Source organism: Accipiter gentilis, chromosome 9, assembly GCF_929443795.1.
Source record: "Accipiter gentilis chromosome 9, bAccGen1.1, whole genome shotgun sequence".
NCBI lineage: Eukaryota > Metazoa > Chordata > Aves > Accipitriformes > Accipitridae > Astur > Astur gentilis.
The window spans coordinates 9,971,775-9,996,943 of NC_064888.1; the positions used below are offsets into that span (position 1 = coordinate 9,971,775).

At 38.9% G+C, this 25,169-nt stretch overlaps 1 protein-coding gene across 1 annotated transcript in view; it reads left to right on the forward strand.

Annotated features, from left to right (window-relative positions):
* CCDC6 (coiled-coil domain containing 6) overlaps positions 1–14,630 on the forward strand; it is a 54,683-nt gene extending 40,053 nt beyond the window's left edge. Inside the window, exons 7-9 of the mRNA XM_049810516.1 lie at positions 2,692–2,792; positions 6,585–6,709; positions 9,062–14,630. Of these exons, the coding sequence (XP_049666473.1) occupies positions 2,692–2,792; positions 6,585–6,709; positions 9,062–9,253 (418 nt within the window). The 3' untranslated portion in view covers positions 9,254–14,630. The remainder of the gene's footprint in view (positions 1–2,691; positions 2,793–6,584; positions 6,710–9,061) is intronic.
* The last annotated feature ends 10,539 nt before the right edge of the window (positions 14,631–25,169 follow it).

Below are 25,169 nucleotides of genomic sequence, written 5' to 3' on the forward strand. Positions count from 1 at the left end.
TTGCTTGCACTGACCTTACAGATAGTCTTGAGCCTTTTAGTGTTTTCTCACGTCATAGTCATATGACAGTGTTATATCTTGAAAGAGGTTTTTAAGTACACTTTGAATAAAACATTTTTATTTCTTATTAAATGCTCATTTTTTTGTTTTACTGTTTTACATTATTTTGGATATAAAGTGGTCCTTTAAAAAAAAAATTAAAAAGTTACCCCGTGCTATGTATTCTTCTGATACTGAGATATTTCTTCTTGGGTCGTTGGTATATTTGTTATAAGCCATAATTTACCAGAAACAAAGTACCAGATATTTTGTTTCAAGGAGCACCCTTAAAGTTCAAGGTAGTGTTTTCATTTTAATGAAATACTAGGCAACTGACATATTGCAGTAGCATCTGGTATTAAGATGTAGTGACTGCTATATAAATTAAATTGTTAGAAACACAGGATTCTGGTGTTTGAATCTACTTTTATTAGCCTAATCTTTTCTGCCAGTATTTACATCATAGATTTAGATTTTGACTATAGTTCCACTATGTGAATTATCAGTATTAATCCAAAAATGTAGAGTATCCTAATAATGTTTTTGTCAACCAGTTGTAGGTAGCGGTAATGAATAAAATGCCAGGAAATATGGTTAACTCTTCTGTACTTCTAAGAAATTTCATTGTCATGTTGATTTTCTTGGTACAAAGGTGTGACAGAATCGCTCCAAAACAGGTATTTGCAGCGTAAGTAATACAAAGTAAAGGGAAGGACAAAGCAGGTGTTAGAGTGGTTAGTCTTAGGAGAACTGTGTAGACAAAATAATTGTGGAACTACATGCAGTAATGATTTTAAAATGTAATTTTTTGTCAGCTTACACTGTCTTCCTAAAAACGATGGTGGTGATGGATCAGATACCTAGTTTTTTCAGTTGCATTCAGTTAGCTGATGATACTTATCTTCTGTAGATGGGCGTAGATGAAAATGCTTCACTGAATGCAAAATACACAGCTCTCCCAAAACTTATTCCTCTTGACTAGCAATAGCTTTGTCTTCTCAATCCTCCATCCTGTTCTCTGGAGTAGTAGGGAAATACCTGAAACCAAGAAGCACGCTAATGGTGTGTTGCTGTTCCATATCACCTGATCCAGTACTAGGATGACTTACAGAAAATTGTCTTTATGTAGAATAAAATACAAATAAATCACAAAGACCAGTGCCTTGCTGTAATACATGTACTGTCTGCATTACAAGTTACTGTATGTTGTAGAGGTAGCCTAGTCAGTTCAATTTCGCTACCCTTATATTTATTAAACTTTAACTACCTGTTTGTTAAGTTTCTGTTTTTCTATCACAGCTACTTTTATTACCTGATCTAACCAAATTTAAACCAACCTTGGTATCACTAGAGTGTACTGCCTGAGTTAGGTGTTGTGGCTTAGTAACTGAATATCCTGGTTAAAAATTAATAAGACGCAGTATCAAAACATGTTTCAAATAGTATATGAACCAGCTCACAGATCTCAAAGTAGTCATCATTGTGAGTTCCATCAAATAGGAATATTTTTAATGCTGCTCCATTTTGTGTTGTTTTTGTTTTTGTTTTTTCTGTGATCAGGAAATAAATGTAATTTCTGAGAACACAGTGGTAGAAGGGGAGACTAGTAAGAGTCAAAGGGCCATTAGGTAGCCAGTTTTGCCAGCTGCTTTTCTGTGTGTAAAGAAACACAGCAAAATGTAATAATATAGACCCAGGTGCACTGATTTCCAGCCATAAGTGCAGGAGAAGGCAAGCAGGGGAACCTCTAATCTAGACAACGACTGAAAAATCTAGGTGGAGAGTGCATAAGCAAGTCACCCTGAAAGCTGCTAGCCTAGTACTGTGGAAAAAAAATACACGAAATTACTTTCGAGATACAAGCAGTAAGTTGCAAGTAGGAGCAATTGGTATCATTTTGATCTCATTTTATATAGCACTTAATGGCTGTGCTGTATTCAGTGTGTAAAGTACAAATAAATACCACTAAAATTATTATAGGTGGGGAAGAATGCCTTGCCTGAGCTTCTAATCTGTTCAGTTTATCACATTAAAGTGTGAGACGTCTTGCAACACAACCTAGAAGTATCTTCAGTGGGAGAAAGTCCTGGGTTCAAAATGTGTCTCTGTTCCAGTGGCAAAAGACGCGGTGAGCAAATGGCTAAATGTTGAGACCAGAGGGATTCAAGTAGGAAACAGGGCGTGTTTTTAACTGTGAGGCTGATCAGCTGTTGGAACAAATTATTAATACTTTAATGATTCTTTTCCCCCCTTTTCATGATTACAGATTAGTGCTGAATACCTTTCTGGAAGATACGCTCCAGCCAGACAAGCTATTGAATTCAATGTAGAAATGATGTGTAAAGTGCAAAAAATGTCAGATTGGATGACATGATTTATACCTCTGGCCTTAATGTGTACTATTCTAACCGTATGCAACTTGTATGGTTTTAACTGCAAATGACTAAGATAAGTCCAACTATTTCCATTGAAAGTTAAGCCAGTATCTGAGCCTTCAGCAATGAGAATTCTTGTCATGACTTCCTAAAGGTGACTGGTCCTTCATTAATCTAATGTGATTCTTTTGGGAATTGAAAAAAACACAGTGAAACATTTAAAACATGGCACATTTTAAAAGGTTTGATCTAATTATTCTTTACCTTTTTTTGTTAGATATTTTAATGAGATGTCTGCACAAGGATTAAGACCTCGCACTGTGTCCAGTCCTATCCCTTATACACCCTCACCAAGTTCTAGCAGACCTATATCACCTGGTAAATATTTAAACCAGTTTCTAAAATTATTGTATGCATCACATAGTAACGTGCCCTGTTAATATATTTAGGTCACTAGCATTTCAAAGCTAGTCTGGAGAAAAAAAACGCATCACAAATGTAAGAATAGTTTTGCCTTAGATGTCTTCTAGTGCAGCATGTTTTAGGATGGTTCTCTTTTACACTGTGAACAGATATTAAAGGTCAGCTAAGTAGCTGTCACTTGAGCTTTTGTTTCTTTTTTGCTCTGTTTTTTTTTTTACTCTTACCGTTTCTTCTTTTGTGTTTGGTTCCCCCCCTGCCTCCATAGAAGTTGCCTAATGAGATGCATAGTTCCAACAGATTCCTAGAGTTTGGTGATGAACTAGTAATAAGTCTGCTATTGTGCTCTGAATCAAAACTTCTTATAGAAGTCTAATCTTGAACGTGTTGGAAAAAAGTCAATTTCCATTTCTGTTTAGTAGAGAAATGGCTTTTGTACTCCTGCTATTTTCTATTGTAAAACAATAACTATAAAAATAAGAATCCCTGTCTCTAGTACTTTGTATAAAAAAGGCAAAGTAACCTTTTCTGAGTTTTTAATTACTGAATGTATTTTTTAAGTCAAAGTATTGTCTTACTAACACATTTATTGACTGAAAGGTAAAATCCCTTAAAATTGCACTTGGACATTCATTAAAAGTTGTTGGCCATGGATGTTATATGGCAATCACAAACTCACTTGTACATAATGAATTGAGTCCTGCCTGCCCTGCTCTCTCAAGTTTACCTTTAGAACCTGTTGGACAGGTAAAGGCAAAATGAGATGTGCTCTATATTGACACATTGTGCAAGATAGGATTGAGGTGTTTTGTTACACAGGTCTGCTAGAATGTGTAAAATGTCTTTAAAGTCTTTGATTTTCAAGATTGACTTTAGTTTTTCAGAAGGACTCAAAATAGTTTTCATCCAGGTGTTACAAAAGGAGTAAGCATGTGTGAAAACTAGCTATGGCCATAAGCCATACACTTACAACACAGTTACAGTGTTAAGAGATGAGCATTATGATAGAGTTTTTCAAGAGGTTTTCAGGCTTCTGAAATGAGCCAAATCACTTGACATTCAAAGTTTTGCAAGGTATATTACTAAGAGAACGATGTATGTTTTCTTATCCTTTTCCTGTAACTGGGTGTACAGTAACCTAGTCGTGCTAACAACTGTTCTGGAGGAATTGCTGTGGACATTTGTGGTTATACTTGTGCAGCCTTCATAATAATACAATATTCAACTGCACATTGTATCTGCAGTCCATACAGTGGTTATAATTAAAAGCATGTGTCGGAAAAATTATCTGGTAACTTACAGGCTTGCATCCTAGATTACCTAGAAATGCATCCAATTTAGGTGTTGATGTGTCAGTGCGGGTGTACTCTTGTTAGTTTGTTCCTACACTGGGACTGAAGCACATTCCTTGTTCCCTGTGGACTCTACATCCCATCAGTAGTTGATACAAGAGTGCTTCATTCTATATCCCACAGACAGGGGATGCTGAAACACAGTCTGAAGCAGAGTTAAAAATAGCATAGATGAAATGATCGTTTCTCTCATTACTCTCCTTCACATCTGATAAATTAATATCCACAGTTGGGAAGCTTCAGACTTCAGAAAAATAGAAGCAGCAGTTTGTTAGAGAACTAATGAGATCAATAGGGAATTTTGTACAGCTGTCTGGGATATATGAATGGATGAAAACAAATAGTTTTTGAGAGTACTTTGTATCTAAAGTAGTACAGAAGACACTCAAAAATAGCAGCACAGAATAATACAATGCTTATATTTTGCATCAAGTAATTGTATGACTTGGCATGTTTTGTTTGGGAAATGATGTGCTTGAATTTGTAGAAACATAATTTGAAACCAGTTAGAAACACTAGAATTTCATATGCATAGCCAATCAGGTTTAATGGGTCAGATTCTGGCTCCTGAATCCCAGAGCCTTTTGTGCTTGCATGGCTTGAGGTGCTGCTTTTGAGGACTCTCTCAAGCTGAGATACTGCTGAGATTTCTAGCACAGTGCATGGAACTTTGAAGATTGTGGAAGTATTCCTAGGCAGCTGGGGATTAGTTACTCTAATTACCAATTAGCCTTAAGTGTAGATAAACTGTTTTATGCTTTGCTTCTGCAGCTAGGCTAGATAGAGATTTTGGGCTGCAGAGATGAGCTACCTTAGATGTACGTGCACTACTTTTTTATCGCTTCTTTGACTGCCATGTAGACCTGGATTTGTAAAACTTTCGGAGCTGGTTTATCCCAAAGCAGTTCAAAATTGTAATGTTGCAAAAGTGACTTAAAGCATATTTTTTGTCTTTTATTGTTGTGGGCTCTTGTCTCTGACTTGCAACACATTGTCACCTACCTCAACGTTGACTTGTTTCTGTCCTTGTGCTTACAAAGGCACTTAGTTATACAACATGTGCTGTACGGACAATTAGATTGTGTAGTCAAAAAGTAGATTAATTTTGTTCATCTGCCTTGTTTAACTACTCTAAAGTGACAGTGATTCTATTGGAGTCACTCATAATTTGCACCAGACATACATTGGGGATGTAGCAGAATCAAACTTAGAATTGAAGGAAGCAAGAGGAGTATGTTTTCTTAAATGACTTTATTAGTGATCTGAGGCTTGGGTGTGGGTTTCTGTTCCCTCCCCCCTCCAAGATCTTGTCTCATCAGTTGTCGGCACAAACACAAATAGATGTGGTTAAGGATAAAGCTGGGTGTTGGTGCATACTGTAGCGGCAGTGGCACTGTTTTGCATTGATTTAGTGCTGAACTGTGAAAACTGTTAAATGCAGTGTGGTGGTGTAAAAGTTTAATAGACCTTTAGAAATTTTTTTGGTCATAATTCTCAAAGCAGTTGCTAGTGTCTAATACTAAACAGCTGAGAAAAGTCTTGTCTCTTAGCTTACTGATACTTTTGTCAGAAAGGAATAACGAGCTAAAGGTTTTGGAAAATGTGCTGTTTTGAGAAATACTCAAAGTGTTTAGAACACTTCAAGGTCTGAACTTTAAGCACTTAGCAGTTGCTCTTTCTGTTTACCTTGGTTAGCTGTACAGGTACTCTGCATTTTTATAAATTAGTTCTTACAGAAAGGAAATATTTAGATGGAAGAATTAGATATTAGCACTTTTGAATATTAAACTTTCCTTAATGAAGATAAAACAAGTTGTAATTTCAAATGTTATTTGCTAGCCTGGTCCAGCTAGCAACTAATCCCAGAAGGTTTTAACTTCACAGCCCCAAAGATCTTGGGGTCCCTGCCTATAAATGCTGAGGCAAAACAGGAGGAATCCTGGGTGTAGATCTGGTATGCCGTGGAGGAGCCACCTACATCCACTTTTTGTGAAAACTCGCAGTGGCCCAGTGCTAGATGGCTTCTCCAGGCACAATCTCTCTGCTTCTTCAGACTGTATTTTGTTCAGGGAGTCATTTCCTCTGCAGAGAATGGCAATACTCATGGACTGAAACTAAGCTGCCAGGGGAGCCTTACACCGTTTATGTTAAGTGAAAAGTTTTGTTTAACATTATGTAATATATGTTTTGAACCATATGGTAGTTTATGACAGGAAAAGAAATTAAGTTTACATCACACTTTTCAGTACAATTAGTATTTTTAGATGTCTAATTTGATGGCAGTTATAATTTCTTAACCTATCATTGATTCAGAACCAAAAAAATTTTTAAAAACCTCACACTTTAGTTTGTAATATAAACAAGAATGTTGATGTTACCTTGTTTTAACAATTTCTAGGTCTGTCATATGCAAGTCACACAGTTGGTTTCACACCACCAACTTCACTGACTAGAGCTGGAATGTCTTACTACAATTCCCCAGGCCTTCATGTGCAACATATGGGACCATCCCATGGTATTACAGTAAGTATTTAAAATAGTAAATACTTGTTACCAATGTCAGTTTGGTTTTTAAAAGTTATGATTGCTTGTCCTTAAGCTTTTTTACAAAACATTTTGTAAATGTTTGTTTTTGTCTCCTTACTCCAAGATATCTATTGCTGCTTTCTTCAACCCTGATTTTCCTCTTCACCCCTCAGAAACTGATTCTTTTTGGAGAACCTTATTTTCTGCAAAAGAATAGGATGTATTATCATCTTAAGGACAGTAATAGGTATCATCTTACGGATCAGCAGGCAGGGTGTGAGAAGTGATGTTCTAAGCTACTAAGCCTATCCCGGGAAGTAAAAACATTGCTTTCATTTTTCTCCTAGTCTCCACCATCTGACGGATGAGTCATCTGAGGTTGCTCCAAGCTCAGGTTTTCTTCAGGATGACACACAATGCTACCATCATGTCACTGTAACAGGCAGTTAACTCTTATTTTCTATTCTCATTGGCAAAGAAAATATAAACATTTGTTAGGGCAATTTCTCATATCTTTCAACTGGATTTATTTCCTTTTTACCTGCAATGTTTGATGCATTTCTACTTATTCGTGTTTTTTCTAAGTATTTGTGGAATTTAATGAGAAAACAGAGCCTAAATATTAACCATTTGGCAAAATACCATATAGTTGTTCTATCAAGACCATTTCAATTTTTCTCAACAGGTATGGTAGTATGTAAATATCCTTCAAGGTTTTTGCATATACTTGGCATTCTCAGATGTGAGAATAGAATGTTTAGTAGAATGCTAAAATATGGCTGCTTCTAAAATCATTTAGGTGAGCGTGCAAAGATAATTGTTAATTTCATTGAGCAAAGATTGGTGGGAATGCTACAATGGTGGGTAGAACAGGAGGGAAGCTGGAGCTCAACAGGAAGGTAGAATCCTGGTTCCGGGTTCAGCCCACTACTGTGTGTCACATGAGTTCATCACAGGAAGATCTTTATGCTTCTGGAAAACCTGGAACCTAGTTTTGTAAATAAGTTTTTCAAGGAACTTGTTCTGTTAAGTCTCTGTGAAATACTACTCTTTCTGAAACTGTAAATTAATTGGTGTCACATTGACTCACTCTAAAAAATACCATCTTCAGGAGAAAATACTAATTGTTTTGAGAAAGGTATTGATAAGTACCTCTTGGCTTTGTCTCGATACTGAAACCAGGTCCCTTCATATTATTAGATGTACACAAATGCAATAAATGTTTTTAAGTGTGTTAGAGACATCAGTCAGTTGTCAAGAATCGTTTGGCTTTTCGCATAGAACATTAATCTGTTGTACATAGTTGTGCAGAAGAATAGATGCAATATACATTATTTGACTGAACTGCAGTTTGATTCTTGACTGTTCATTTTTTGATCTCCATTACAGAATAAATTGACTTTACCTATAGTACATTGGTATAGCACTGTAATTGTGCTTCTCCCCAGAGCTGATCACTTGTGGTTGATTATTAATTGTGGGTGGGTGGTTTGTCATGCCATGAGGTTCTTGATTAATGCTGGATTGGTAAGTAGTGAGCATTTTGGTTTCAAAAGTGCAGAAGTTAGTGTTGTGCAGTATAATTTATACTTTTACATTGCTAACATTAAAGGAGATTGCCCTGCCTCCTCCAGTTTATAAAGATAAAATGGATTTTAAATCTTTGTCTTTAAAGGTGCAGGTTGTTGAAAAACCTGTGGTTTCTGTTGAGGGGAGCTCTCTAACAACTGCTTCACTCCTGCAGCTCAAAGGGTTGTAATCTTTTCTTTTTATGTTCCAAAGAACAACTTGTATTATGCTTTGGTCTTGCTCCAGTATGTAGGCTAAGAGCCTTTCAGAAAGCTAGAGATTCTGGGCAGACTCTGGCATTCGAAACATTTCTATCCACACTCAGGTACCACATAGTTGGACTTCATACACCAGCAGTGTAAAGTTAAAAATTGATCAGCATCTACTGGTTGGGCAAGCACAACTGGGAGGTGCTGTATCTGCAGCATTTCTCTTTTTTTTTTTTTTTTTTTAGGTTGGTGGTCATCATAGGTAAATGTATGTTCAGGACATATGCCTTGTGTTCATTTCCTGCAAGCTGACGGGAAGGAATGTGTGCTCTGATGTCAAAAGTACTTCCCCTTTCCTTTGCTACTCTATTTCAGAGTAATGTTTATTTTATGTAAAAGTTGTATTGTGATTCTTGCAATGTTTTGAAATGGATCCTTCCCACATAATTGTTCAGAATTTTTTGTGAGGTTTTTTTTTTTCCTTTTGCCAAGCTCAACAAATTGATTAGAGGACTAGCACCTAACGTTGTTCAGGAGTGTGTTAAACATAATTTCAATATTTGTTCTGCAGAGGCCTTCACCACGAAGAAGTAACAGCCCCGACAAATTTAAACGTCCCACTCCTCCTCCTTCTCCAAACACGCAGACCCCAGTGCAGCCACCTCCGCCACCACCTCCACCACCTGTGCAACCTACGGTCCAATCCGCAGCATCGCAGTCAGCCACTTTTCAACATTCAGTGCATCCCTCCTCTCAGCCTTAGTGCATGTGCTCAGCAGTCTGTATGTCAGAAGTGGACTCATAACATGGAGCAGTTTACTAAAAGCCAAAGGCTTACTTGGCATATTTGGATTTGACTTATTTGCACTGAGGTTATATAGGCTTCACTGTTAATTGTGTTGTAAACGTTTGTATAAAATGCAGCCAGTGTTGTGGGTCTACAACACTAACTTAACAAAGTTTTCCATCAGTGTTTACTTGAACTACATGTATGTCCATTCTCTGGCTGGAACATTTGCTACTCTGTTTGGTAATACGGCATTATGTCGTTTTGCTTGGCTCCAAAGCTTCATTTTCCTGGCTTTTAGGTTTGTAAAATTAAAGGGATACCTTTTTATATTTTTTCATGACAATTTGCAGAAAATTAAAGGCATGATGGGCTATATGATAAATTCTGAAATATTACAGTGTTTACCAAGCTTATGGAAAATCATCACTACGTTTCAGTCATTTGAAATAACAGCTTCTAGTGCAAAAGTGAGTCAGACACCCTAATCAGTGCCCAAGACACATACTCTATTGTATTATGTAGTAAATAAGCTTAATTCAGCACACAGGACACATCCATACTTCTCCTGTTTAAAAGCACCTCAAATATATGGTACAGTCTGAATTTTACAGTGAGGGAACTGGCTTGTTGAAGTCTGTGGAATGTACAATTTGTGGACCTTAAGATTTGATGATTTCACATGACATTTAGGTTAACCTGTAAGCTGCCCATACTGTGTGATCTGTCACAATTAGCTTCGGTAAGTGTGGTCCTGCCCACAGGTTACTGATTGCTGATTAAAGTGTGCTCTTTGATTTTTTTGCTGCAGAAGGCAATGTGATTGTATAGAACAGCTGATGATAATTTTTTTCTTGTTAAAATATATTAATTGTGATTCCCCTGAAGCAAAGTTTGAACAGGTATTCTAAATGTTCAGAAGTCTGTTAGAAAATAAGATATAAGATGAGCATATAGGAATATATTGGCATAACAGCCAAAATGTTGTATTGCTTGGTAGAAACAGAGTACAAGAAAGTAGCACAACATGGCACTAAAGAATGCTTATTTAGCAGCCTAAGCCGGTACAGCGTATGAAGAAATGTATTCTGAATACATTCTTTCCATTCATTTAGCACAAATAAATTGGTTTCACTTTGCAGTGGAACAAAGTGTCACTTCTTGATATTGACATCATACTCAGTTACATTTTTCCTGAGGTTCTTGTTGAGTACTGAGGTTTATATATTATTGATAATTTTAAGTGGTTTACCTCATATATATATGGATATGTGGGCCATGGAAAATGACAAGAGAATGTTTATTTTATGAGAATATGTATCTGGCTATAATCAGAGCAGAACATGAGTACTTTATCTTTTGTTTACAAAAGTTTGTTTGACATGCCTAATGCTTTTAAGGACATTTTTAAGAAGGAAGTACAGCACTCTGGTAGTATACTAACACTTGTACATATATTTTCATGTTTGCTGCTCACCTATTCAGTAAGAACTGCAAACTGAAAATCTTTATAAAACTAGTGCTCTAAATCAAAATAGTAAGTTAAAATAATGTTGTAAAAGGTTCCGCTTAAGGAAAAACCTAGAAGTTCTTCACTGTAGCTCTGTAGTTTCAGCTCTGACCGAATTTAGAGAAATGCGTATGTAGTCTATTACACTTTTTAAACCAATATGGGATCAAGTGCATTATCAAATTACATTAGTTATGGTAGTGACTCTCCAATCAAGTGATTCTCAAGATTGTGGCAGACCTAAAATTTGACCAGTGCTTCCATCTGAAAATAATTGACCATAGCAGATGCTCACCTTTCTATAGAAGAAACTCAGCTGTGAGCATTGTAATTAAGCAGAGCTCCTGAATCAGTGGTAGGATTGCATGTGAGAAAATTAGAGGCAGTCAGAGGTGGGACTAAGGTCAAGATAGGATTGGATTAGTTTGATGCTTGTCCTTTTGTAAACATAAGATGAAGGAAAAAATATATTCTTTTATAAGTAGGATTCCAGCTCAAGTATACCACTATTTGAAAGGGTGCCCTGCTTTCTGAAGTGCTTTGAGATTCTTGGACATACAGCTCTACAGAGTGCAAGCTCATAGTGGTGGTAGTATAAATGCGGGGGGGAGGGGGGAAAGCCTTTGACAGTGTTGTTTTAAGATCTTAAAATGGAAAATTGCCTAGAATAATTTACATTTGAAGCATATTCCAAAACTGAATTTGTGTAACCCAAGTTCAGCTGCTGTTATAATGTGTCTTAGTGAACTCTCCTTACTATTCCAGTCGGACTGTTACCAGAGGAAAGTAAAGAACTGACAAATGTATACTAAATCTTGAAAGTGTAACAAGGCACTAAATTGGCCTTACCTGACTAAGAACGCTGAACAAACATTTGCTTGCAATCAGAAGTGTTAAATTCTATTTGTAGACTTTTTGAATAAGATGAGAAATTGTGCACAACTATCTCCTAATAAATGTAAATGGATTTTCAGTTTTCCTTGTGAATTATAGTCATGAATTATGATTCTGCAGCTGTGATTTTATCAGATCTCCTATAGACTGGAGAAACTTACTTGACAGTGAGGTCCAGCTTACTATGAGGGCTTAAGTGCTTGGCTGCTTTATCTCAGAACAGCCTGGGTGGGTTTCTGTTGTCCTTTTCATTACTAATGCTTGTCAGTTGCACACTGCATCATCACTACTTGTGTAAGGCCACAGAAGCAATTTTTAGCTGTGATGAGCATTTTGTGAGTGTACCCCTTTACAGCTAAAGGTTTTTTTTTAAAAAAAAGTCTTTTAGCTGTTTCAGCAGTGCTTTCCTCTCTGACAATCAAGCAGCTTTCTTTTCACTTTTTCTCTCAAGGGATCTGGCTTGGACACTGGAATGCAGCTGATACTCTGTAGAGCATTAAGAGTTTATTTTACCCACAATTTGTTCCAGAGAAGTTCTTTGGAAGAAGAGATGGGACTGTTCCAGAGATAGCCTTCTAGCTAACAGCCAGATAAGATTGTTTTAGTTACATGTACTCCACTGAGAGCATATTCCCAAGGGCAGAAAGGACTATCAGAGTTTTTCAAGAAAGTGTCAGTGCTTTTCTATTGGCAGTCACTGTGCTGGAGCTGAACGGAATGGGATTCCTTTCCTGTTAAAGTGTTTGCATTCAGGAATCCATCTGCCTGGGTGGAATCCCTGTGCACTTCAGCCGAATGAAAAATGCAGTCTTGGAAGCAATGAAAACAAGAAAGCTTCCTGGGATCTGTGCGAGTTGCACTGCTGACAGGAGACAATATAGACTCCGGATATTTTGTTAAATAAAGGGAAACTGATCACAGAGACAAATAAAAGAGCCTAGAATACTTTGTCAATCAAAGAATGCAGTCTTTCATCCTCAGTATCGATTATTGCTTACTGAAAGGGTGTAACCAGGGACTTTGTTTCAGTCTTGTAGTGCTTTTTCTAATCCTAATGCTTAGTTTTACAAGCAGTACGAGTTCTAATACTGTTCAACTCTTTTTGATGTTTCCTTTTTGTTTCAGTCATGGCAGTCTATTTCTTTTTGATCCTTGGGAGTCTACAGAGCATGGACTATGCAGAGCATATTTCTCCAGTTCAAGCCATCTCATAAGAAACCGGGTTTATGAGTGTAAGCTATAAAATTATAATACGTGCATATGTTACAACAGCCTCCTTGAGGGGAAAGATCTGTTCTCTTGAAGAGAGAGAAAACAGAGCCCCTAATTACCAAATGGACTGTACGCATAGAGACAATCTGGTTTCCTCAGTTCCCTGAGGAGCTGAATTCCTCTCCCAGCCCTTTTCGGATTCAGACTAGAGTTCTCAATCTTTCAATTCCTTTTAAATTCCACATCTCATTGTAATAAGTACTCAGGATATCCTTCATATTCCTTTTGAGTAATAACCACTAGTCCCAGTACAAATAGAGGTTAAGAGTCATTGCTACTTCGTGAACCAGAGGAAGTCACTGAATATGCCAGACCGTGGCCTTTATGATGCAGTCATAGTTCAAGTGGGAGTGTGTGCTCATGTAATGATTTTTTTTTCTTTTTTTTTTAAGCAGCTGTTATTGTTTTTGCATGAGTAGCGTGCCCTGAAGAGGAGATAAAACTATGGAGTTCGGCACTGCATTATCAGATAGCTGCTACGTTAGGGAGAATAGTGCTTGTTCCTATTCAACTACTTGGGCTCCAAAGAAAAGTACTACCTCATCTTTAGGTTGGGATGATGTGGCCGCAGGTTGGGAGAAATGTTGTAGCTGTGCTAGGTTTTGTTCTGCATGTATTACCTGGATAGGAGTCTTTCCTCACTGGAACTGGGCTCCAGAGGTTATAAAGCTTTTGTAGAGGAGGAGTGGGGAGTTAGGACAAGTGGTTGAGTTTGAGAAAACTGTGTGTCCCTGTAGTAAATTGCTGCTCAGAGTACTCTTTGGCTAGGCCTGGGAATTGCCTGTACTAAAACTACAGGTCTTTTTCTGTGTGGTTTCCTTTCAAAAAGTGCTGTGTTGCAGTTCTTTTAAGTTCCTGGCATTGGTATCTAATTAAAAAAAAAAAAAAAAAAAAAAAAAAAAAGCAATTCCCCTTCCCACAGAAATATTGGAAGTAGTCCTCTACATGCAAAGGCGGGTTTTCTCATGGTATAAATTAATACTGTATCTATAAATGAAGGTGTTTTATTCTAGTGGTAAAACCTAAGCTGTCCAAGGCACTTTAGTCTGTGATTGCTGACTTTTGTTTTGGCAGGTGTTTCAGATGAAATCTAAGCCTCCTGTGGAGGAATTAAAAAAAAAAATCACCTGACAGCTGTAGACTGTTCTTTTCCTGCAGAAATACAGCAATTTCCTCAAATGCAAGTAAAAATGGAACAAGCATCCTTAGCTTTTCTGAAGCTTATATTTAATTTCAGTACCTTGGTGATTGCTCTTGTGTATTTAGAGAATCTGTGAAGCTTCATTATAGGTTGGTTGGGTGTCTAGCTGGTTGTTCCTATGTTTTCCTGATCCCAGTGAAGGAAGCGTGTTCAAATTTGGATCAAATTTATAAATCCACTGGTTAACAACAATGGTCAAAGTGCAGACTTGTTGAGCATGAATCCAAGTGATGACTTTAAAAGCATTACACTGTGTTGGTGTGAATTGGAGCTTATCGTTGAAAGAACCTCAGATACAAAGAAGTTTTTTTTAGCAGGTTACGTTTTATTCCTGTATTAGCTGTATTATTGCTTTGTTGTATATCTCAAGGTGTTTACATATATTTGTAATTGTTACGATGTGTCTGTAATCAAGCTCATCTGTGCCTTCATGCAGACTTCCAATAAACACTTGATTTTTTTTGTATTTACTTGTATGGAAGACTACGGGGTGGATGTGTATTTCCTTCTATCTGTCAGCCTGTCATCACTGGGAAAAAGAGGAAGAAAATGAGAACTAGGAATCAGGGAAAGATATGTGCTTGTCTTCATTTTTGCTGTCTTCAGTTCTAGTTAGGCCATTTCTGGTATTTTCACTTAAATGGCTGAGTGGGGAATCTGGGGATCATCCTATTTGCATAATGAAGGTTGCATAGGAGATGCTCCTTGCTTTGGATTAGGTGAATATTCAAAGTATAATCATACATGCTTGACTCCATCAGTTCTGCTTCTATCTTGCAAGAATGTAGCTCTATTTCTTGAGCTTCTATTGTGGGAAAATTCCAGAGTGTCTTTCTCCCCCTGAATTAAACATGTATGTTTAACCTTTTACAGCTGCCTTCCAGTGAGAGTTCGGGCTTTTATTGCCACAGCAGGAACTGCAGTATCTTTTGGTCTTAGTAGGCCTGCTTGCCTTGAGGGTACTTTCTGATGACTGGGGAGTAGGAGAAGAACAGAGTTCCATCTTTTTTCCAGTTTTTCTAAGCTCAGAGGAAGAGAGATGTGTATTTGTGCGAAGTTAGAGGAAAACTCATCTTGCATGTTTTGAGTCAAAAGCAGTGTACAGCAGTACAGCTACTTTTCTAATCTGATATTGAGTATGAAAGGAAGAGAAGGGGAAAAAAATGTTTCCTTGCCTGTGTTAAGGGGTGTGATGTGTATTTTGTAGTTCAGAAAAGAGTGCTTCTGCTATTTCTTTGTAATAGTAAAGGTTATGGTATCTGGTGGTCTGCTTCAGCTTTTCTTGATTTTGTTGTAATCAAACCTGATTACAGTTAAGTAGTTCTACTATTGATGGATTCAGTCATTTTCTAATGGAGATTTGCCTTAAGACCCCACCGTGATTTCTACTGTTTTGTCATATTTTCTTATTAAAGCATTAATTATTATATTTAATAATCAATATTAGAGCATTAGCCAATTTGAATGTACGGATATCTTTGTTAACTGTAGTGAGTGCTTTCTTGATACTGGGACATCATATTAACTATCTTCGGATAGAAACAGATGAGAAAAGCAGGCATACTATAACTGCAGTGTTATAGTTGAATTGTAAACTATATTTGCAGTTAATTGTAAACTTTAGATGCCTAAAGACAATAGTATGCATTTGTGAAAATTCTGTGCATGCTTTGTTGTGTCATCCCTTGTGAAATCTCTGTTTTTGTCACCTTATTATTGTATGCGTTCATTCATCAGCTTAGCACAGGGCTCACCTGTGTGGCATAATAGCTTTTGTAAGTAGTATTTGCTGTATCTGGCTGTATTGCCCAGTTTCTGAGGGTAGATCTTAAAGTCTCAGTAGTATTTGCCTATGCTTATCCTGTATTCAGCATATGAGTCTTGCTAAACTCGTTGGTTGAATCCACTTGTTTCTGTCTTGTTCAGCTGCCTTTCAGGCATATTGCTGCATCTGCACGCTCTGCTCCAGTGAGCACAGGCCTCTGCAAGCAATATAGAGCATGCTATTCCATTTTGACCAGTAAAATCCCCATATTATGATGGCTGCAAGTTCTTGGGCACCGGCCATAGAAGTACTTCTGTGAATGCTAATCTAGCTGATCCATGTTACGCTCTGTTCCTAGAACACATGTACCGTTTTCTTAAAATGCCTTTATTTTCTCTCTACTGCTGTAAATGCTGAGCAATCAGTAATTCTGCCTGTCTCCTTGTGAGTAACCTGCCTGACACTGATGCAGCCAGTGGGTCTGTGGACTGGATGAATGAGCTGTGTTGATACTGTCTTGTCTTCACGCATGTCATTTTTTTTCTCTGGCATTTGTCTGAACAGAAATGAGTCGCTTCAATACTTTCAGAACACCAGATGAAAAGGGAAAGATGATGCATGTGATTGGTTTAATTTCAGATTGCCTTGTCCAGGTGATGTCCCCTTTAGACTGTTCTTCTGTATTTCTTCTAGTGCTTGTACCCCTTTTATAAAGGAAAGCAAGTTCCCAGCATTGCAGGAGTTAACTTAGAAATTCTGATAAACTGCTGAATGCAGGAGAAAGAACGATTATTGCAAAGCAAGCAATTTTAATAAGCCTAATCCTTCCTGTATGTAAAGAGGCTGGCTTGGATATCAGTCTATTTCACGTGCTTTGGAGGCCATTCCATACCTTTCAAGGTATATGGTATATCCTTCAGCCCGGAAGCAAGAGAAGGTTGAAGTCAGTCCTGCATTTCCCAGATGGAGACTGAAGGTACGTATAAAGACCATTTGTATTTAGGGTTTTCTGCATTCAAGTATTGGGATGACCGAGATGGGGGAGCCTTGCTTTTGAGCCTCAGGGCTCTTCATGAAAATCAGCTACAGCTGATTTTCTGTACTCCTGTATGGGGAAAAGTCTCTTCATGGTAACCAGTCAACTGGTGGTGATGCCTGCTGTGACAAGCTTTTTTTTTCCTTTAGGTGATATGGAGCAAGAATTGGAGTATTTACAATGACAAAAAAAAAGTGTAAGCTGGATTGATTGGCTTGTGTTTTTAGAGTGGAACAAGTTTAGTTCCAAATGCTTTATATTAATAAGGTGCTGTACAGTATGCCCCATATTTTTTTCTCCAACGCTTGAACGAAATCTGGCATGTGAATTTAATGAAACCAGAACAGTGATCTGTGGGAGTCTCAAGATCTGTTGTGTGACCATCTCCATCCTTCCTAACAAGGAGGGAAATACTGATGTCTACTGGGACTGGTTTAAACTTCACAGCATGAGTGTTTTTCTTTGTCATACTAGCGATGAGTTGGAGAAATTACAGGAACCTTATAGGACATCTGGGTGTAGCCAGCTGTGTTCAGGGATCACAGTATGGTAGAGAGCGAGCACTTTTCATAGCTTGATAAGAGGCCCTTTTTAATACATTACATGGAGTTTTATTTCACCCAGTCACAGTGTGGAATGTATTTTTGGGGCTGAACTTCAGATGTACGTACACCGCTCGTACCTCCCTGCTTCCTCAGTCCCTGTAGTCACGCTCTGGCTTTTCTCCTGTAACTGAAGGCCCCTTCGATGCAGTGTGAAAAAGCAGCGTTGTGAACTGGGCTCTTGCTGTTCCACATCTGAGTGCATTTTGACAGTGCTGAATGAAACGGGTTGTAACTCCACAGTGAATCCTAACACTGCCATGGCTGTCAACAGCAAAAAATAGATGGAGAAGAGGTCAGCGATGAGTACTTTAGCTTTGTGCCTGGAGATAGGAGTTTAAGATCTGCTGTGACCTGTCTTTTTTTCATGCTTCCTAAAAATCATGCTGATTTTTCTCTGGCACTTCAACACATGCTATCTACTTTTGCTTATTTTCTAACGAGGGAAAGAAGGAAGGTTAGTAATGTGTAGTAATTTTGCAGTTCAGCTGAGGCTGGTACCTGACTTTCTTTGCAATATGCAGATTTGCTAATCTGCATCACTACATAAGGCACATTGTTTTGGATCGCTTGTATGTGAATTTTTGCAGTTGTTATGAAAAGGGTTGGATGGTTACTTTTTTTTTTTTTTTTTTTTAAATAACTGTCCTCTAGGTGTTGTTCCCCTTTCTGTATACCTGCCTGCGCTGGGTCAGCTGCACCATGCTTAGTTACGCCAAGGTAGATTGATATCCTTGGGACCTTCTGAGCCTTCAGGTATCTCATGCCCCATGGAGCGAGTCCAAAGCTGCAGAGGCCGTTGTGAGAGCACTGCAAGAGAGCCTTCCTCTACCCTCGTAGCAAACTGCAGAACAAGGTGAAAACGAGCATGCAGGAAGCACAGGCTGAGTTGCTTTGCAGCTCTCGGCTCTGTAAACAAGTGTGCTGTTAGCCCATCAGGTTGGGTACTGTAACGGTTGGACTCCCACCCCGGCTATCGGCAGTTTTCTGTCTCTGCAGAACCTGAAACAGCAGGAATTTGTAGGTAAAAGGCCAGCTCAGCAGCCCTTTCCTGAGGACTGTGCTCCGCAGCTCTCTGCCACAGCACAGGCTTGCCTGATTGTGCTAAAAATCTAAGAACAAACCAAAACGCTGTAATGGCCGAAGAAAGCACCTGGTGATAGGAAAATGGCACTGAACCCGATCTTATATGTAAAAGTGTGTCTAATACAGATGTGCGACTCTGATAAGCGACTGACGGAGGATGTGCAGCCGTCATGAGCAGAAGGAGCATAGATGGACCTGGCTGAAAGGGAAGATTGGTGTTTGAGGCTAATAAAGGGGGAGAGAGAAAATAGGACAGGTATTCAAATATCTCTTGACTAGCCCTTTCCTCTCTGCCTAGCTAGGACTACAAAAACAACTCTCTGCTGGCTGTGAACAGCCCAAAGCTGAATAACAGTAATACAGTTTGCTTCTTTTGTGCAGCAGTGCTGGCACCAGAAAGTATCAAAGCAAATTCCAGATAGACTAGAGAAGTGAAAGCTGGATGAACTTCGGAGAGACTTACTTGCTGGAAAGCTCACAGCAGGCAGGAGAATAGAGGGCAGTGCCAGACGGAGAAGTGTAGAAGTACTTAGCAGTAGGGAAAGAGAGGGAAGGAGCCCTGTGGGAATTGCTGGGATGGTCGATGACCCCAAAAGACTGAGAGATCCTGGAAGTGGCAGTACAGGAGCCAGGACATCGTTTCTGAGATGATAAAGGCGGCATATGATGCTTGGCAATGAAGCACCCTTCTTTACCTGAAATAGGTTATAATTCATGTATCGCTGTATACTTGAGCAAATGGGGGAACAAAAGATTGGCAGTGAGTTTTGGGGTTACTCTCCTGCTGTTGCTTGTCTTGTAGATCTAGATCTACCTCTTGAACTAATCTATCAATTATCTAGGCCCCAATGTAAGTAAAAAAATATAGCACAGCCTTGGCAGTAGAAAAAGTTCCTAAATATGATCAAATCCACAACTGCAGTGTTACATATTGGCAAAATCTTGATTTTCACAGAAACCGTAGCTAGAAATGAGTTTCTGCAGATAGGTGATTAAAATGATTAAGGCTTTTAAACTTAATACGCTCCTGTGTTGCTTTTGCTTGTCAAGACATATTTCTGTGTAAGTTTAAAATCATCTATTCACTTCTCCTGCACAGAGATTTTTGCAGCAGATTTAGTGAACTGTAACTGTCATAAGTTTTATTTAAATTTATTTTCCTGGGTTTTCTTTCCAAAACAAGTGTTAGCCATGGCAACATACTGAGGTATTAAACCTGTTAAAACTTACTGCATTCCTGAAGCTATTAAGGAACTCTAGGATTAGTCTGGATGTTGTCTTGGGTGTTTAATTAAGGACGATTTTAATGGTGTTAGTTCCTGAAGATAATTAAGGGTGTTCAAGTTAACTGTTTCATATTGTGAAAAGTCATTAAGTTTCTTTAAAAAAACCTCTGTGTAGACTAAAGCATCTCCTACTATTAAGTGTGTGTATATTGACTCTGTGTAACTGAAATTAATATCTGAACTAAGAGGGGAACCTATCTTTTTAGCTGAAACATCCCAAGAGCTTCCCAGAGATGCTCTGGGAATGCTGTGCCCTTTATCCAGCAGTCTCCCTGATTTAAGGGATGACGTATTGCAAGAACAATTTGTGTGAGTCAAAATTGCATGATAAAGCTTTGACTTTTATTTTATGGTATGTTTTGGGAATCCACCCAACTAAAATGATAGCCCTTTGCACTAAAATTCATGTTAACTATGATTTCAGCCCAAAGCTTACCTAGATTCTTGGGAAAACATGGTCTCTTGACAGCAGTAACCCTGCTAAGCTTGTCTGGAGCATAATGATTTTTTTTTTTTTTTTTTTTTTTTTTTTTTTTTCCTTCTGGAGAGAAATGTTACTAGGGGAATCTCCATGCATGTGCAAATGTGGTTAGAAATATCATTAATGTCCTGCCAGTTTTACCACCTATCTTGGCTCTGCCCATCTGCCTGATCTGTAAGAGAACAGCAAAACCAAACCCATTTTGGATTGAATACTTTAGCACATTTTTAGCTCTGCCAGCATGGAGACTGCTCGGGATAGGCTCTCATTTCGGAGTTAAACTGGTTCAGGCTTGTTCCTATCTTTGTGTGCAAAGGGTCTGAGGGGAGAGATGTATGGAAGGAAAACAGAAAGAAAAACATGAAGGAAGCACTTGGCTTCTGTGAACGCCATCTCCCACATCTACTGAGAGCAAGAACCCCAGAAAGGTTTTTACACTTTGAACTTTTAACATTCAACATGGACCACTGTTTCCAGGGCAGGACTGTCAGGCAAGGAAAGAAAGACTTTGTTTCTGTTCTGGCGTTTAACAGCTTGACCACCCTCCATTTTACAGAATGTTGATTTGAATAATGAAACAAATCATTATGAGCGATACATGAAAACAGTTTGGATGCGCCAGGGGAATAACAAGGGTGAAGAGGGCACAATGTGAACAGAATACTTGCCTTTGCATTGCCTAACAACTGAGTGAGGGGGAAGTCCAGCTGCTTTTCTAGAAATGGAAATGGACCAGTTTTTGGTACTTTTGCTAGAGTTAAATAGCTTGGTTTTTCCAAATACTTTCATTTTACTCAGTCACTACAGAACTCTGTTCTTTTAAAATATTTGGAATATTCTGAAACTTTTTCTCAGTTTTAGGTTTCTGTTAAACCTAAGAATGTATCTCCATTTTCCTGGGTTACCTCTCTGAAGAAAACTGTAAAAGTAAGCCAGTTTCTTTCCCAAAGAGTCCTAACGTTTAATTGATCAGAGTCAGGATGCCTCATGGTAGTAATAAAAATTGCTGAAGATTTGCTAAAGGTTTACTAGGTCATGCCATTAAATGTTGAATAAACTATACACTGTTAGAACTGATTGTGACTGAGATAGTCTTTCAGGCTATAAAATTCACATCTTGAGTAGTTTATACTGGCACAAGCAGCCAAAATTGTAGCCTGATTTTTTTTTTTTTTTTATGTGTGCGGTATAATGAAAATATATTTAAACCTCTTGTCTTCATTGTTCGTTTTGGGTGGTTTTGTTTTGGTTTATTCTGTCTTGGGTTTTTTTGTTAACATGCTGCCAGGTTTATTTGCCTGCTACTTGCTTCTTTTGCAAATCTTGCTCTTTGGGCCATACTGCATATATTTTTATTCTTTAATAATTGCTGGGGCAGCTTTCCTGTACCACTGTAGAACTATATTTAAGAGTTTTTTCTTTAATGGTACAAATGTCCTGTAATTTACAGATGATAATGAACATGCCAAGCTTAGCTGTCATGCTGTAGTAGTCTCATCAGCTGCTGACAGTACAACTTCCATATTCTCACTTGTTTTTCAGTTATTTTTGTATCTTCCAAATTCCTGGGTTTAAAACTGTTCTGAAAAGAAGAGTTTGTAATAGTTTGCTTTTTTTACAGCACTGCCACTTGCATTTATGAATTGCCCCCTGATCTTATTTAAAATATATTAATGCAAGGAATCTTCTACGATGTAATTCAGCAAGCATCAATGAACCTTTGTTCAGTTCCCCAAAATACTTGGATTTGTTGAGGGCTGAGATTGGCACTTACCTAGATATTGTGGGTCAGCTGTTGTTCACACTGATGAAATAGCTAAAGTGAGGTTATTTTGGACTTAGACAAGCAGAAATGAGAACTGAGTTTGGTTGCAAATTCCAAATGGATGAGTGGGCTTTGAAATTAGCTTTGATGTCTTCTACACCTTCCTGGAAATTTTACAGTGGTTTCTAAACTGAACGCTTCCTCCAAGCCTCAGATCTCAGACTTCAATGAAAGGCACAGCAACGTTATTCCCGCCGGGGCAAAAGGAGCCAGAGCACTGTTCTCTCGGAATTTACGCCCTGATATTAAAGTTGCCCACATGATGCTCAGGCTTCACTTTCTTCCTCCACAGCAAATCCCAAAAAATAGAGCTGACCATAAAAGCCTGACACTTGCTACAGCTTTCCCATCCAAGCTGGCCTAAGGCTGACGTGGGGGGAAGTCTCAGCAAAGAGCAAGGATTCAGCAAAGACCTTTTTGTTTGTTTTCCCCTCCCAAGTGCTCTGCTCAGAGGCAGGGTTCCTGGCTGTGCCTCTTCTGTTTCCAGAGCAGTTACATAATTACTGCAGGACTTCAAAGATAGGTTAACGGAAGCCATTAAGGATGTTTTCCATCTCTGGACTGGAGAAACTTAAGGTGGTTTGTCAGCCTACCCTAAAGCAGGCAACTGCCCTTTAAGGAAAATAATTATTTTCTGCAAATGCAGCTTTAATTAACTGTTGACCTATTCAAATTTAAAATTAATCTCTTCACCTGTTTTACTTCAATTCTTTTAACTAGTGTAAATCTGCTCTAAGATCATTTTCCTTAATGGTGGATGTATAAAATAATACTTAAAATATTTCTGCAACTTGAAGCAATGTCATTTCCTATGAAGACCCTGGCCCTGTATTTAAGATGCTGCCTAGTTGTGTACAAAGTCAGTGCCAATTGGCCTCTTGGGCAACTTATAGAGGCTTCTTTTAATGACTGCATGAGGGGTGGGGAACAGCAGTACGTTCTCCGAATGAATTTAGACTGGACCTGAACATGCTACAAAATTTCCAAGGTAGACCCATTTATGCCTACTAGAGTGTACTTCACTTTGGTGTTTTCCAGTGACATTGGCTGAATGCCATCTAAATCAATCACTTGGAGCTCTGTTTATGTATGTAATAGCACGGGGTTTTCTAAGATTGAGGTCAGTGAGCTGGTGGTTTAGGCTCTCTCTCTCTCTTATCTCCCTGTCAAGGTGGGTTTGCCTAGTCTGAAACACACTAGTAGACAATTTGCCATTTGATGCCTTGCTCGTACGCATGATTTACAGACTGTTTCATCCACTGTTTCCGAGGCCAGAAATTCTGTAGGTTAAAGGAAGCTGACACACAATAGATGCACTCTGTGCTTTATATCCTTAGAGGGGGGTGTTCTCTTGTCTCATTCATATGTACTTTTTTGGCCTGTCCTATGGGTAAGTCTTACGAGTGTCCCTTGTGAAATAAGGATAGCACCAACTGTCCAAAACTCAAGTGCTATAAAAAAGCTTTTTCTGCCTTCTTCAAAAGTGAATGAGTGTTTCTAGACATTGACAGCAGTTATGGAGAGCTGACCATCCGAATGATTCTGGCACTCCCGCGTGATTCTAGCTGCTGCTAACAATAAGCATCTGATGCCTGATTTGTGGTGGGCAGCAGGTGCTCCATAAGACTGTTAAGATGCCCCAGCCTGGCTGTGTTGTGTAAGCAGCATTAGTTGTGACAAGTGTCTGGAGTCTTCAAGTGGGAAAAAGTCACAGACAATGGCGACGGAAAGTAAACAAAATCCTGATGCTCACAAAATGATAGAGGAGTGCTGTAGGGCTTTGGACAGGAATTGCTGTGTGGGTATGTTGCATTGGAAGCGTCATTTGCAGTGCTGAGAAGCAGCAGCCTTCCTCGGCCCGTTTTCAGGACAGGGGTGAGTGTAACATGCATATATTCTACTGACCGTTCCATTTTCTAATTTTTCTAGTTGTTCCCTTGCTTGCTGTAATGATTACCGGACAAATTGGAATACTCCAAAGTATATTGCAAAGGTTTCAAAGATAGATCTTGTTGCATACTTTAGTTGGTAGATGATGTACATCAGAGATGAAAGCCCCTATAGGTTCGGCTCTTACAGTGAGGTTTGGAACGGTCCCAAATGCTGACCCTGCACAACTCTGACTCCGGGTCAGCACGAGAGCACAGCGCTGGCAGGTCTTGGGCTGCCAGCCTGTTGAAATACAGCATCCTGGTCCTTTCATCTGGCAACCTTTGCCATTTACTCTTTAAGTAGCAAAGCCCAAAATCCGAATATAGTTTAACACAGGTACAGCTGTACATGTATGTCTGGTTTACAGGAAAGCTACAGAGAAGTCCCCGAGTTGTTTCAGTGAGGATATACTTTTTTTGTATTTGTACTTTTTTGGTAAGGAAGCTCAGATGATCAGTAAACAGACAATGGTTTCCAATTCTCTTCACGGTCACTGGGGGATGATTCATGTAAACTTGGAGAGAGTATCACATTGCAGTGGTGGAACACGCCAGATATGTTTACATTGTAGTTGTCAGAGCAAGTACATTTTAAGCTAATTTATTGGTAGTAAACTGTGCAAGCTCTTTGCAGATGCGGTGAGATTACCAGTGCTTGAGATAGACGGTTTCAGTGTAGCACAGTATTCGTGCTGCAGAATACCAGGATTGGTGATTCGGAGGCAGAGCAAGCATTGACAAGCGGAGGACGGGAGTGAGCAGGAAACCACTGTATGGATGCCAGGATTTCTGAGCGGCAGAACAATGACCCACACCTGCCCGGTGCAGGCTGTTTCCTGCCGTGTCGCCTGTGAGCCGCTGCAGAAGCTCAAGGAACGTGTCTGCGCAGCCCCTGCTTGCCTGTCCTTTGCAAACCATGGTGAGTTGAAGAGCTGGGCCTGAACGTTGCACCTCTTGGTGAGCTCGCTTCTCATCTCGAGAGCTTAGATGACAAAGGTGTGCT